Raw genomic sequence first — 14,425 nt, 5'->3', positions numbered from 1 at the left:
CTTTTGTTTATTTTGGCCCGCCCATCAGTTTGTTTGTTTTGTTTGATTGTTTAGGGTTTTTCCCTTTTGTTTGTTTGCAATTTATTTAATAAATTTACCTTCCTTTTAAAACTACAACTTGTTGTTTGTCTTGTGTTAGACCTCATTTTGGAGGGGGTCATAACCCTAACCTCATTAAACAGTTACTTGAATTTAGCTTAAATACCTAAAACCACCCTCCTCATTTCCTTCATTGATAAGGAGGATAATTCATGCGTGGCATTTGTTTTCTTAGTATGTCTCATCTTTTTCATTTTTACTTCAGATTCTTCACTCTTCCCTCAAAGATGAGACAAAGATTATCGATACCTTGAACTGATTTCATCCACACATTTCTTATCTTCACTTGAACAGCTAGAGCAATTTTCTTTTAGGATGACAAAGCGATATTGCTGAGGCTTTGTGTTTTTATTCACAGAAAACAAAATGACTCACTGAACCTATCCAATCTACCAATGCAATTATTGGAAATTCTGAAATTTTGGTAAAAATATGCTTATTTGCTTGCTTCAAAAGAGCTAGAAGCAAGATGTTGTTTGTTGTAGTTTTGTTCACACAATAGAAAAGCTTTAAAAATGTTCTCGTAGCATTAGTTTCTCTCTGTACTGTACGTCAAACATATAAGGCATTAAGATTTTGATAAACTCCCAACTTCTACAAAAAGGAGCAAAATAACTAAATTTCCAATTTTCTAACTATGTTGCTTTTTGTTGGTACACCTCAGCCTTCAGTTACATAAAAAAGAAAACACTGCGACACCTTACCTGTCTCATGGAGTGGGGCACAGTAGACGCCTGTGAAGGTTGATTTTGCATCTCCCCTCCAAATGCTATTGCATCACTAGGCATGACCGCTCCACCACCTCCTCCAGTGTTTATATTAGGACTGCTCCCCATGATGGCCGCTCTGACCCCATAGGGCATTCTGGTCCCAGCCCTGCCCAGGGTCATGGTGTTTTTGGGCAGCGAGGGATTCAGCCCACTGCCCAAGCTCCCAATGCCGACAGGGTCGTCAGCGGTGTCAGCGAAGTACATTGGACCGCCCGTTGCGTAGGCGGCATTCAGAGACTGAATATTCTCCATGGACAATGTTTTACCAGAGCCAGTGAGCCCGCCAGCAGAGCTGCTGCTGCTGTTTCTTCGGTGTCCAAGGCGTGGGGAGCGAGGAAGCCGTGGGGAGCGACCGGGACTTCCAGAAACTGACCCATTACCATTGGATCCAACAACATCCAGCTTTGAGACGGAACGGGAGCTACCGTACATGGTGAATTATGTTGTGTATACTGTAGAGACGAAAGCGTGTCTGGTTCAAATGAATAAATCAAGTGAATCAAAAATACATGCTGAAAATTACACAAAAACTCAGATCAGTAAAAGCAAAAAATGAAGGATGGATGTCCTCAAAGAAAAAATCTGGAAACCTAAATGTAACAGCTGAAAACACAAACTCCTATCAGTCTTCTATTGCAGGCTTTCGTGACTTGAAATATCCTGATGCAGCGTTGACATAGCTGTGATCACGGCCTTTCCAACACCCTCACAATAATCAATGGGCTTTGTTAGAAAGCAGTAATCAATGGGGTATCCCTTTAGATGAAGGCAGCCAGCTTATCCACAAGGCCAGGGATGATGGGATCACCTAAAAAGAAAGGAGAAAGAGACAAGGACTTAGTGATCAGTTGAAAAAGGATACACTGCACTTAAGGTACAAAGACAAACAGTGGATTGTTACTGGGTTATGGTTTTGATTAACCTGTTTTTGAGCAATAGAAGAAAAACTTAAAAAAGTAGCCAAATACTCCAGTATAAGTGCTCAACAGCTTGTCAAACTTAAAGATTTGATTACGTTTTAATCCATTGGGTTTTGACTGTTGGGTATTTTGACAGACAGCAGCTTACTGGCCAAAACGTCAGTATGTTCCATGTGACTGATGTAGGAACAATAATATATCATATGGCATTGACGTTTACAGGGTACAAAATAGAAAAGAACAAGACTAAGGTTCTACAGCAATGTTATTGGTTGTTAACTGTTACATAAATAAACCAAAGTGTTTAAAGGACAAATGTTGAACTGATGATGGCGCTAGATGTATATACCAAGGGTTCATAGAAACCATGAATATCTCCACCAAATTGCTGGATCATGACAGCTGTAAAGCTAGAGGAAAGGTCATGGAATGACCTCAGTAATTTGGCTTCATCCTCTTGGGAACATGAATGTTGTACCAAAATTGTACCAATTGTACCCAATCTTGTAGACGTAAAGATAACTCACTGAATAAATAAAAACTCACAACTTTTTTGGTGCTAAATTAAAAGTCAGAGGATCACCAAAGTCAAAAGAAATTATCCTCTGGACACTTCACAATTTCATGGTGATCCATCCAATGTTTGTTGAGATATTTCTGTCTGGAACAAAGTGGTGGATCAACCGAGAGACTGACACCGACCAACAGCCACATCGTCATTGGAGGACTATTAATAACTCCCAAGCATTTAAAAACAGACATTATACAACACAACTGCAGGCCAGGGGCAATCAATGATTGAGTATATTGCTCTCTATACCTAGATCATGACCGTCATACGTGCCCTTTTTGCCAATAATCACCAATCAAAGATGCTCAAAAATACTTCTTCTGCTTCCTGCCTGACATGGACATAAATGCACAGTAAGTGAGAGATATGTAAGGCACTCAGTCCACACATTTGTGGACTGAGTGCCAAGTCAAGCCAAGTGTTGGCTCCATCTACAACAAGCATCATACAACATGTCGGTTCAAATGATGGCTGCCTTCTCTCAGCCACCCAATACAACTTCTTCTTACGATGACACTAACCCCTCTGGTTATCGGATCAAAGTCCTTCAGCCATTATAAACTGGGTGACATCAGATAACATTCAATCAGCTAATTTAACGCTCTTACAAGCGAATAATTTGTTTTCCTGCTGGATGAGTTACAAGTCTTAAAATAGAATTATCCCCCTTTTTTTAAGTCAGTCAATTACATCTCGTTATTAATCCATTTTATTCTGCTATAATAACGCAGGAAGAAAACATAAAACTAAAAAAAGATATTTAATTGCTCATCTGCCCTATTCCAGTTAATTGTATATGAATCACACTGGAGTGACATTTAATGGGTTACATTAATAATTGGATGGATATGCCAAACATGTAAGCTGCTACATTTCAAATAAAGCAGAAATACCATGAAATTGTATTCTTGTCATGCTTTTACAGCCTAGTAATAGTCTGTCTGTGTGTGTGTGTGTGTGTGTGTGTGTTGGATTAAATAAATAACTTACATTTTTTAAACAGATTAAGTCAATCAGGTCAAAGAAATATTGTAATTAACTGTGTAAAAATAATGAAAAATGTCATTCTTTTCATGCTCTTCTCTGAACTCAATTTAAAGGTGTAATAAGCAACATTTTTACTGTCTTTTGGAAACACAAACCTAATTTATGTGCACAACTAGCTCACAAAAGTTGCTGATAAATGCCTCAGAGGCTGCTCTAATTCCCAACGCCCCCTGAACTCCCCACCGTGTGAAATTTTGGGTTACCTACAACGGTAGGTGTTACCTCTGCAGTCAGTTTCTGTGTCTCATATAGAGATACAGTAACATTTACAGCTACTTCAAATCGATGGCCAGCTGCTCAACAGTCATCATTCGGCCATTTGGGTATCCTTGGAGACAGTGATGTCATCCTCAGGTCAGTGGACACATGACCCATTGGACACACACACACTGGCCATCTGATCCACATTCTCCCCTTACTGGAATGGCCTCAAGTGAACTAAACTGCTTCATAAATAGTGGGCAGCACACACAAAAATAAAAAACTTGTATATTTTTTTAACTTGTTTCTCCTCTTTAACAGATGATAATTCTTAGGGTGTAGGAATATTTACCCTCTAGTACTTAAATACTGTGACTTTGACCTTAGAACTGCTAACAGCTGTCTGTAATGTTAGTCATCGAGGAATGTGAGCTGTTGAAGACATAGTAATGGCTGATTTCCAGTATTGCTCAATATGAAGTTAGTATTCCAGTATTGTGAGACAGAGAGAGAGAGAGAGAGACATTACGAACAAAAGTTGAGTATAGACATTGACATTGACAAAATGAGCTTCATTTAGAAATAAAGAGAAGATTTAAAACTAGTACCTTGCTTCTCCCCTCAACATGCAAGTCACTAACTACAAAAGTAGAGACCCTACTACAGGGATGTCAAAGGATTCACCCAAAAATGAAAATTCAGTCATTATCTACTCACTCCCATGCAGATGGAAAGTTGCGTGAAGTTTTGTATTCCACAAAACATTTCTGGAGATTCACACCAAAACTGTCTTTTAAATGTATTTTTATTCCAGGTGTTTTTTAAGTTTTAAAACAAGTCCCCATCTACTTCCGCTGTTGAGGAGAATGCTGCAATGCTGTTTTGATGTGAAGCTCCAGAAATGTTTTGTGGAGTAGATAATGACTGAATTTTTATTTTTTGGTGAACTTACCCTTTTATAGCCCTGCAGTAGGGTCTCTTTCTGTTCTGCTCGGCACAGATGTCTGGCCATGGAGACGTTAGAGATTAGACAACCAGTCATTTACAGCCACACACACCCAAATGCAAACATCTGCTTCGTCTACCTTAAGGCCAAAAACACACACCTGGACAGAAACAGGCCAAGACCCTGCCTCTGGCACAGACGCACTCCCACACACAGTACAGTACATACAGTGCTCTTCTTACACAAACACATACACACAGAGGAAAAACTGTGAACATGTGCAGATGGACACACATATACAACAACCCAAATACAACCATTTAGACACAGATGAACACACACATGCACATCAGCTCAGTGGCCGTGAGTGATAATGTCACTGACAACACACACATCCAATGCTCCAGAGAGAGAGAGAGACAGACAGACAGAGAGAGCACATTTTTGCTGTTGTTGCTGTTTGAGGATTAAGACTTGGTTTCATGGTTAAGGTTATAATAAGGATTAAGTTAGGGTAGGGATAAGGATAAGGATTGGGGTTAGGTATCTAGTTCTGATTGTTAAGTTTAGGGTAAGGAGCTAGGGCAGTGTTTCTCAAACTTTTTAAAGCATGACCCACTTCAGATACAATAGCAAAGGCCTACTCTATTCAGCTTACTGTTTTGCACCATTTGCTGCTAACAGTAGCAGGAACTTAACTAGCAACGAGCACGTCTGCTCAGTTCACTGTTGTCAACTTCAGTTTAAACTAGGCAGCTCAAAATATTCTACTCCTGCTTCGCACTTCTCTTCCTGATGGTTGCCATTTGGAGCCAAGTTTGTATTGTTTCTAAATATTTTATTTAACCTCCATTTACTATCTTGCCATCACAATTTGAGTTTAGCTCAAAACTAATCATGGATGACACATACGGAACAATGAAGAAAGTGGTCAGTATGTTGATTCACAGATATTTATAAACTAATCATTACCTCATGATTTATTAATGTGGTATCTCCCAGTCTGTTCTCTAGGAACTCATCAATAACTACTACACCACTACTAACTACTCATTGATGATTCATTAACAATACAGCGTCCCTGATATATTCCTTACTCACTCCTCAGTAACTACTCACATTTTTGGGTACCTTATTGTAAAGTGTTATCAAAATATGTTTTTAAATTGACTTAATTCATTTAAAGAATTTATATTTCTGGGACCACTAGAAGTAGCTCATGTACCACAGTTTGAGAACAGTGGGGCTAGGGAATGCATTATGTCAATGAGGGTCCTCACAATGTGTGTGTGTGTGTGTGTGTGTGTGTGTGTGTGTGTGTGTGTGTGTGTGTGTGTGTGTGTTCAGGGCTTTCCTCCTCCTCCCCTCTGGACTTGCTGACCTGTAGATAATGTATATGCTTATGTCCCAATTCTCCCAATGATGCACAACAATGTTCAGTAGGTCTGGCGTCTTTTTGAGCCTTTATTCAAGCACTTATTGAACACACAGTTATGACCTGTCTCTGCTCGTATATGTTGAGTGTTTGGGTTGTTAAAAGCCTTGCTCAAAGGCATCTCTGTCTAGTTTTGGAAATAAAAAATCACTTCCCCTGCTCATATTTTCAAGCCGTTCTCTTCGTCACTGCCAACGGTAGGGCGGCGTCAATCAAAGTATCACAATTTAGCGATAACATTATTTGTCTTGGGTGATTACGTTGGTCTGAAAGAGGGACAGGAGAATAAATACACATATCCTTCTCCTTCTGAACGGCTTATCTTGTTTAGTGTGTCAGGGAGCTGGAGCCTCTCCCAGCATGCATTGAGCAAGAGGCAGGGAACTGCATACCCTGGACAGGTCACCAGTCTATCACACGGCTAAACACACACACATTTCTTTTTCTTTTTATTGGCTTGAGAACCTCATGGAAACCACAACACACACCATGTTGTGTTTTCTGCAGTTCAAGTCTAAGGGTCACATGAATAAACCACCAGTGTGTCCCACAATTTGGGGATTTATTTGTGGTGGTTTTAGACTCAAGGAGAGCTGAGGGTGAGGAACAGTAAACAAACCAAGAGTCAGCTATAAATAATAATAGCCTCAAGCTTTTGATTTCACATAAACCTACCACAAACTTTTTCATAAATCTGCACCTTCAGCTCAATTTCCAAGAAGAAACAGAAATACCAGCACCAAACACACCTATGACGCAGTTGGCATCATGAGGTCGAGAAAACACTAGCATATGACTGTTCAAGACCCATCTGTCTACAGGCTCACCATCCCTCATGCCCTTTCACACCAGTGTGAGAAAGCAATGTGGCTCTGTCTTAAGTAACATCTGTTAAGCACAGCTACGCCAAGAGTTCATGAAAGTTCATTCTTGACCTTGGAAACAGTTGTGTTTATCAGCAGATGGAGTTTGCTGGAGTTGAAAACCGTGTAAATTAAGCATGTAAGAAGGTGATGCAGCAAGATTTTCTTTCATCAATTTCAAGTTCATGCTTGCAACTCAATGTTATCTGATGAGCCAATGTGCAAAGGTGTGTTATGACCATATCTATAGCTGCAAATTGCGTTTATTTTCATTTAATCTTTTGATTAAAAAAATGACAGAACACAAGGTGACATCCTCAAATATGTTGTTTTGTCTGACAAACTGTTTGTCAAACAAGTTTATATCATAAAAGATTAAGAAAACCATTAAAATTCACACTTGAGAAGCTGGGCCCTGTGCATTTTTGCCATTTTTGCTTTAAAAAAAGTTATTGCTATATTTCTATATTTTCAATATTTTCAGAATATTTTCTGCCAATCGACTAACTGTCTGATTGTTTCAGCTCTAATCAAATCAATAAAAATCAGGATTGTTGACCAAAATCTAACATGGGCATCCACAACTGCAATCAGATGGTTATCAACTTAAATTAATTGCAAACTATCCAATTTAGGGATTATAGGTCTGGGCAGCCATTATCCTGATTTGGGAATCAGACTCAAAAATCATTTTCTTACATATTGGACATTAAAATCAAAAGTCTCTAATTCCAGCTTCTTAAATGTGAATATTTCCTGGTTTCTTAACCCTGCTATGACAGTAGACTTAACATCTTTGGGTTGTGGACAAAACAAGACATTTGAGGACATAATCTTTGGCTTTGGGAAACACTGATCAACATTTTTAACCATTTTCTGACATCAACTAATCAACTATTTGAGAAAATAACCAACAGATTAAACTACAATGAAAATAATCATTAGTTGCAGCACTACTGTGCTATATATAATATCTATAACAAAATACCTGATTAAAACTACAGAACATTCTGGAAAAGATCCTTCAACAAGTTCAGGAGTGAACCTGAGAACCAAAATAACCTCATCCCCTTTATGTCCACAAAACACTCTGCAGGAAACTCCAGTACACACAACGCCCTGCGTTTTATCCTCTGCCTCCTCGCACTGTGACTAACAGCCATTCTGCATGTCTCATCTTTTCTCCACACTCTGTGTTGTCTTAGGCCTCATGAAATCCCAGAATATCACACTAGGCTACCAAGAAAGTCTTTGTGGTGGAATGCCAAGTACTGTACTTGTGCAGATAACCAGTAAGTGCCGGCACAGCAGAGAACAGACTTCACATTTTGTTGTCAGTTTCCCAACACAGCTCAAACTCAAAACTCAGAACATATTATGTCCCTTTAAGTAGGGCAGCACAATATGGGGAAAATATTATATATATTATAATATTATATTGTGATTATTTTGACAGATATGATTGTGATTCTCACGATTAGTGGGCATCACCATTTTCATTTTCATATGTAAAAGTTTTAGTTGAAATCATTCAAAAATTAACAGAAAAACATCAGATTGTGAAGAAATAACAGTGTTGACATTATTATCTTGAAGAGATATCTACTGAAGCTAACATGCTAACCAGCTAGCCTCAGTCCATCCCAGTCCAAAGCTCCCCTGGTGCTCCAAGCTCACAGTCTGGACTGCTAGCTGCACGGCTAACTGAGCTATATAGCTACCAGCAACTACAGTTGGCAGCAATTAGTGGTTACTCTGGTGATATGCTGCCCCCTATTTGTTTTGAGTATGAATTTGACATGTGGCCAGTTCTTACATATTGCCTCTTGTTTTACGTGCCAGCAGGGGCAGAGGGTTTTGTTCTCTTTCTCCCTCTCTCCTCTGTCTCTCCCTCCCCTAGTTTTCCTTCAGGTGCTGACAAGGTGATGAGCTGCACCTGAGAGGCCATGAAGCCACCGCCCCCTGTTGCAATGATTTCTGGTGTGGCCAATCACCTGTCTGGAGGCCCAATAAAAGGGAGCCTGGCTGGGCAGCTCAATCTCTCATTTTGCATTTTGCCCTCATGTGATACAGATGCTCTGGCAGACTTGGTTTTGTTGTGGATTTTAAAGGTATGTGGTGGCAGAAAGGAGTTAGGTAAGTTGGGGTGCCCTATACATATCATCACGTAGTAAACAAACACTAGTTTAGTGGTGGATGGATGCCACGTGTACGTGTAATTGGCTATTTACATATCCAACAGATACAAAAAAACATTAACATTACTTTGAAATTGTGTTTGTCCATCTGCTAAATTGGGTCCAATATTCACTCTTGTAGCTGTTTTTGGTCTCTACCAACTCCTGAATGAAATGTCTGGCTTGGTAGCTAAATGACCATTTTTTTCACCACCTTGTTGCTAAGCTAATATTGTCTTTGTGCTTTTTGGTGATGGGCAGGTGGTCTACAGAGGGGATTTTAGAGCTATTTTACTGAAAACAATGCTGCAAGTGAAACAATACATTGAAGTTGTGGGTTGGAAAACCAAAACAATGCACTCAAAAACACTACAAAGGAACTGCAAAGTCAGGTGATGCTTATGTATGACTTCGTCACAACAAGCTAAGCAAATCCATTTCACGCACAAGTAGTCATGTGATCCATTGTCGATGTAAAAATGCTCACCTTTTAATGATTCAAATGACACTGTGGAGCTTATGACCGAACCTAGCAGACATGATGAGGAGGTTTTTAGTTATCTAATATGATAATAAGGTTGGCAACTAATCGATTTATCATTGCAGCTCTGTACTGTATGAGAGGATGTTTGATTATAATACTTCTACCTCATTCTCCCATCCCTCTGTCTCCTACCTCGAATCCCCCCGTTCCCTTTCCGACTCTAACTTGTCTCCGCGATGCTTTCATTTCCTCTCGCTGCCTCTCTCTTTCTCCATCAGCATTCCTGAAGGTGTTCAGCATGTTCTATTTATGTGACAACCCCGCATCCATCTGTCACACTGCACAATGCAACACACGCGCACACAAACACACACCACTCAACCTATACTTAGCCGGCTGTGGTGTTTCAGCGTGGGTGCTGAATTTGACAAAGTTTGTCTCTCGCCTTGGGACCGGGGCTCATAAAAACACATTATACTCATCCTGAATATTATTATTCACCATTACTCTCTGTTCCTGTCAGGGTCCTTGTGATATGATGTGGCTGGAAAGGATTCACTGGTACTGTCTGGGGTTTCACATCTCACTGAAAGTCAACTAGACAGCCCTGCTGAAGGGGAGAGCCGTCCTCGCTCTGCACCTGATCTGTCTAAAGATTTAAGTGGATGACCTGACATTCACCGGATTTTGCTTTTTTTTTTTACCCTCACAGCTACTTTTACATGACGATCATGACGTCACCTCTCTGAAAACCAGAAAAACAGCTATTTGTCTAAAGAGTGCAGAGGAGATGGGAAGTATTAACTCTATTAACTAAAGCTTCTAAGAAGAAAGAGCCAACAAGCGAAGTGTAGGAGTAACTCTTAAGTCATCATACGATTAATAATGTGTGTACTGAGCAGGAATAGCTAATCAATGCAAGGATTTACCCTCCATCTCCCATATTGTTCCTTTAAAAAAAAAAAAAAATCTTATTTAAATGTAAGATGTTTTCCTGCAAGACCATTATTTCATTTTAATCTTTAAAGAAATTTGATTGTGTAAGATTGAAAGAAAAATAATTAGATTATTTAGATAAAGATCAATGAACCATTTCAGTCACTTTTTCTAAGCAAAAATGTCACAACATTTGATGGTTCTAGCTTCTTAAAAGTGCTCTCCATGTGCAGTTTCATGATGTATTGAGTTTCTCAGACTCATTTAGCACTGCTGTACATTGTATAGCTCACGCAGTGCTGCTGTTTGGTTTTGAGTAACAGATCATTAGTGGTTTGGCAAGGATTCACACAGACATAAGATATTGTCTCCATGTCAGGGCGTGATATTGATGACAAATCATAATGTTAGTTTTGTGCTGCTTTATGTTTTTTTAACTGAATTGCAACTATAACAAATTCTACAGGATTTATGTGAGGAATAGAAGAGCACAAAAAAGGTTTTTTTTGTGTAGTTTCCCGCAAGGAGAAAAATCAATTAAAACTGGAAAGGTGTTTTTTTTTTCTTTCAATTAACTGAGCAGCCCAATTACACTTGAGAAAATATAAGGCAGAAGATGTCTGAGCAAGATACAGATTTTGGCTCACCACAGAGACGACTTGTAACTTTACTCTGTGCCACTGGTTCTATCAGCGATAAGACATATAATATGGTTCAGACACTGGAAAGCACAACACTGATAAGGGACAGATAGCATCAGCTCCGGTCTATTGTGTGCCACAGGAAATTAATCCGAGATGCAGGCTGGGCAAACAAAACGTGCATACAATCAGACGTTCACACACAACGTGACTCACACACATCCATAAATACACCGATGCAGGAAAAGCACATCGATGCCATGCACATACAAACACACACACACACACAAACACAGCACACTTATCTAATCCTGGCTGCTGCCTACATAACAAATATGGAAAATGTGCCTTTGAGACTTGACGATTAACACAAAGGCAGGGAAGCACGAAACTAATTCGGGAGTGTGTAGTAGTTAATGGAAGAGAAAGTGAGAGAGGAACTCCCCCAGGCCCGTCCTGTAAAGAGGAATGTGCTCGTACAGTCAATTTGCCAAGTTAAATAGAGATGAAGGGAGTTGAGAAGGTGACCCAAACAGCCCCTGGAAGTCTGTCTGACTGTCTATCTATCTATCTATCTATCTATCTATCATAGGCTTATGATAAAAATTAGTTCTGGGTTCTGATTTGAAAGAGCTTCTGTCCTTGTCAGGCTAGGTTCCTCACAACGTTGCAAAGTGTTGAGCCTTCGGGCCAAAAATGTCTACCTTTGATGTTGAGCCTGGACACGGAGGAGTCAGAAGGCTCTCAGACTGTGCACAAGTTGCAACAGACCAATTATTGACTGATCTTGACCTGGTCTCTGAGTTTTTGGTGGTCTTGACTACAACACTGAGTGCAGCAATTGAATAAATTGACACTTCCATCACCTTTTCTTCTAAATACATTTGTACTGCCAATGCATATTGGTTCAAAATATCTGTTATCATTGGTAAGGCTGAATGATTAATCAATTTTAAATTGAAATCGCGATTTGAAAAAAACACTTTAGCAAATCGCAGAGGCTGCGACTAATTTACGCTTACGTCTGACCCGTGGCGTCTTCATAGTGTGACAGTCATGCTTGCCAATCAGAAATGCCGTGCTCCTCGTGTACCAATCATGACATGGTCCAAGGCGACTGCGTATACGCCTACCAACAACAACCCAAGTAAAACCTTAGATTTGTGGTGCGGATAAATGGCGTCCTCTGATCCAGCAGCAACCTTGGATGATTTAGTAACAAAGAAAGGCGGCAACAAAAAAAGGTGCTATGCGAGACATGTCGGGAAACAGCTGTCACACCAAGAGGCAACACCACAAACTGTGAATATTGTGAAGCTTGACTTCGAATCAAAATATCGGTCAGAAAATCTCAATTCCAATTTTTTTCCCAATTCGTTCAGCCCTAATTATTGGTCTCCTTGATCACTAATAATCAGTATCGGCCCTGAAAAATATATCGGTCAGCCCCTTTCTATCAGGAACCAAAAGTTTAGACTGATATAGCTGCAGGGACAAGGACCAGGCCATGCAAAGTTCTGAAAAACATAATCAAAACTTATTGTAAAACAAAAGAAAACAGCTTTAGAGCAGTGTTTCCCCTAACTGCCTTGAGGTGTGCAGGGCCTGGGCCATTTAAAAATGTCTAACTGTTTACAATAATCAGTGGAAGGAAGCGGCTCAGTTGTTCCCTGACTGGATGGGGCGGTGCAGAGGAACAGAACTGTGGGCGGAACACGGAGGAAATCACGGCGGCGTCCCCACCTCTCCCCACCCCATCGCTTCCCACTCTCAGCCCCTGCGGGGTATTGCAAAACACACGCAGCACATTTCACCTCCCCACCTTTTATCGATCACGATCATATCGTTGTTTGACTCGTATCGATTTGCTTTGTAAAGATGTTGTTCCAACCCTGCTCGATCTCGTCTCGACTGAGTGCACGCGATCCGTCAGCTGGCTGGCTGCTGACAGTCCTGTGCGTTAACAAAACAAAATAACACAATTTTTAGAGAAACTTGAAAGAGTTCAAACAACCTGCCTGAGGAAATCGAGGGAGACAGTTGGGAATATCACAAACACAACTAAAAGTGCCCATGGGAATATTACAGCAAGAGGTTAAACTTCACATCGACTACCACTGGCACAGTTCAAGCCCCTCGGGGAGATGAACACACAATAAAGTACAATAAGGTCACTGTGAGGGAATATAAAAGGGAGCTACAAGGCTGTCAGCCGCCTGCAACACAGTGAACAGATTGATAATCGCATTTAGAGACAGAGACGAGACACACTGTTGTGTTATTAGCCTGTTATATCGAGGGAAAGCCTCTGACTGTACAGCTACAATTGGTTTATTGAACAAAACGCCTCGCTGTAAAGGGGCTCCCATTGTCCCATTTAAAAAAAAAAAAAAAATACAAAATGTACCCTGATGACAGCGGACGGGACACGTACCGTGGGTCTCACAGCTGACCTGAAGCTGCAGCCATCAAATTTTAATTATGTTATTTGCTGGTGTTCCCGTTATAACGACTCGCACAGACATGTGAGGCTGGACGGTGAGTGGCTAACATGTCTGTAACACACACACACACACACACACACACACACTCACACGTAGGTAGGTAGGCCTGTGTAATAAAACATGCATGTGTACACGCACACACTCAAAAGACTGCCAGCTAAGTTCCAGTACTCACTGCGGCTGTGTTTACGTTGCTGCCCCCCCGGGTTGTGAAAGAAGCTAAGAAAAAGGCCAGTCACATATCCTCTTCAGTTATTCCGCCGCTGTCAGAGCCTCAAAGTGACGTTTTCGTAACGTAACAGACGGTCAGCCGAGGTGAAACGCTCTCTTTCGGGGCTGCCTCCCCCGTCTTGTGGCTGTCTCCCTGCCTGCCTCCTGTCTCTCTCCTCTGTCTGTCTTTCCCTCCTTCCCGTCTCTGCCAGCTCCGCCACTGGTGGCTTCCCCCAACTGCCGCTCGGGCGCTCCCGTGACGTCACCACGTTGGAGCGGTGGAACGCGCGCCCCCGCGACGTACCACCCTCCCTCCCCCTCCTCCCACCGATGAGTCGCGTGCATGATAATCCACAATTATTAAAGTCGTAATTAAAGGGGCATTATGTGGTTTTGGTGAATAAATCCAAACTGAGAGTTTTAATAGTTACAACATTAATGAGGTAATAATACAAACTTAATTTTATTTATTTATTTATTTATTTCATAATTGAATAAACAAGCCGCTCTCAGAGGAAAACACTGTTTCAATCTAAAAAAGGTGGCTGGGTCCGCCAAATATGAACAAAGTAAAACTGAATAAACAAACTGACCTTATAGGACAACACAATTTCATTCTGT

General features: G+C 40.7%; 1 protein-coding gene across 9 annotated transcripts in view; it reads right to left on the bottom strand.

The window, feature by feature from the left end:
* Positions 1-14,055, bottom strand: part of LOC311252680 (ELKS/Rab6-interacting/CAST family member 1-like) — a 136,168-nt gene extending 122,113 nt beyond the window's left edge. For 6 of the 9 annotated variants that reach the window (XM_084346057.1, XM_084346058.1, XM_084346056.1 and 3 more), the window contains exons 1-2: positions 13,770-14,054; positions 804-1,677 (exon numbers count right to left, since the gene is read on the bottom strand). In XM_084346057.1, coding sequence (XP_084202183.1) covers positions 804-1,301 — 498 coding nt within the window. In that variant the 5' untranslated portion in view covers positions 1,302-1,677; positions 13,770-14,054. Of the gene's footprint in view, positions 1-803; positions 1,678-12,912; positions 13,011-13,769 lie in introns of those variants that run through there. The other 3 variants (XM_084346054.1, XM_084346060.1, XM_084346055.1) reach the window with 2 other exon arrangements.
* Between the last annotated feature and the right edge of the window lie 370 nt (positions 14,056-14,425).

This window comes from Pagrus pagrus (genome assembly GCF_965226575.1).
Source record: "Pagrus pagrus genome assembly, chromosome: 23".
Lineage (NCBI taxonomy): Eukaryota > Metazoa > Chordata > Actinopteri > Spariformes > Sparidae > Pagrus > Pagrus pagrus.
Note: the sequence above shows the minus strand (reverse complement) of the source record. Positions and strands in the feature narration are given on the sequence as shown.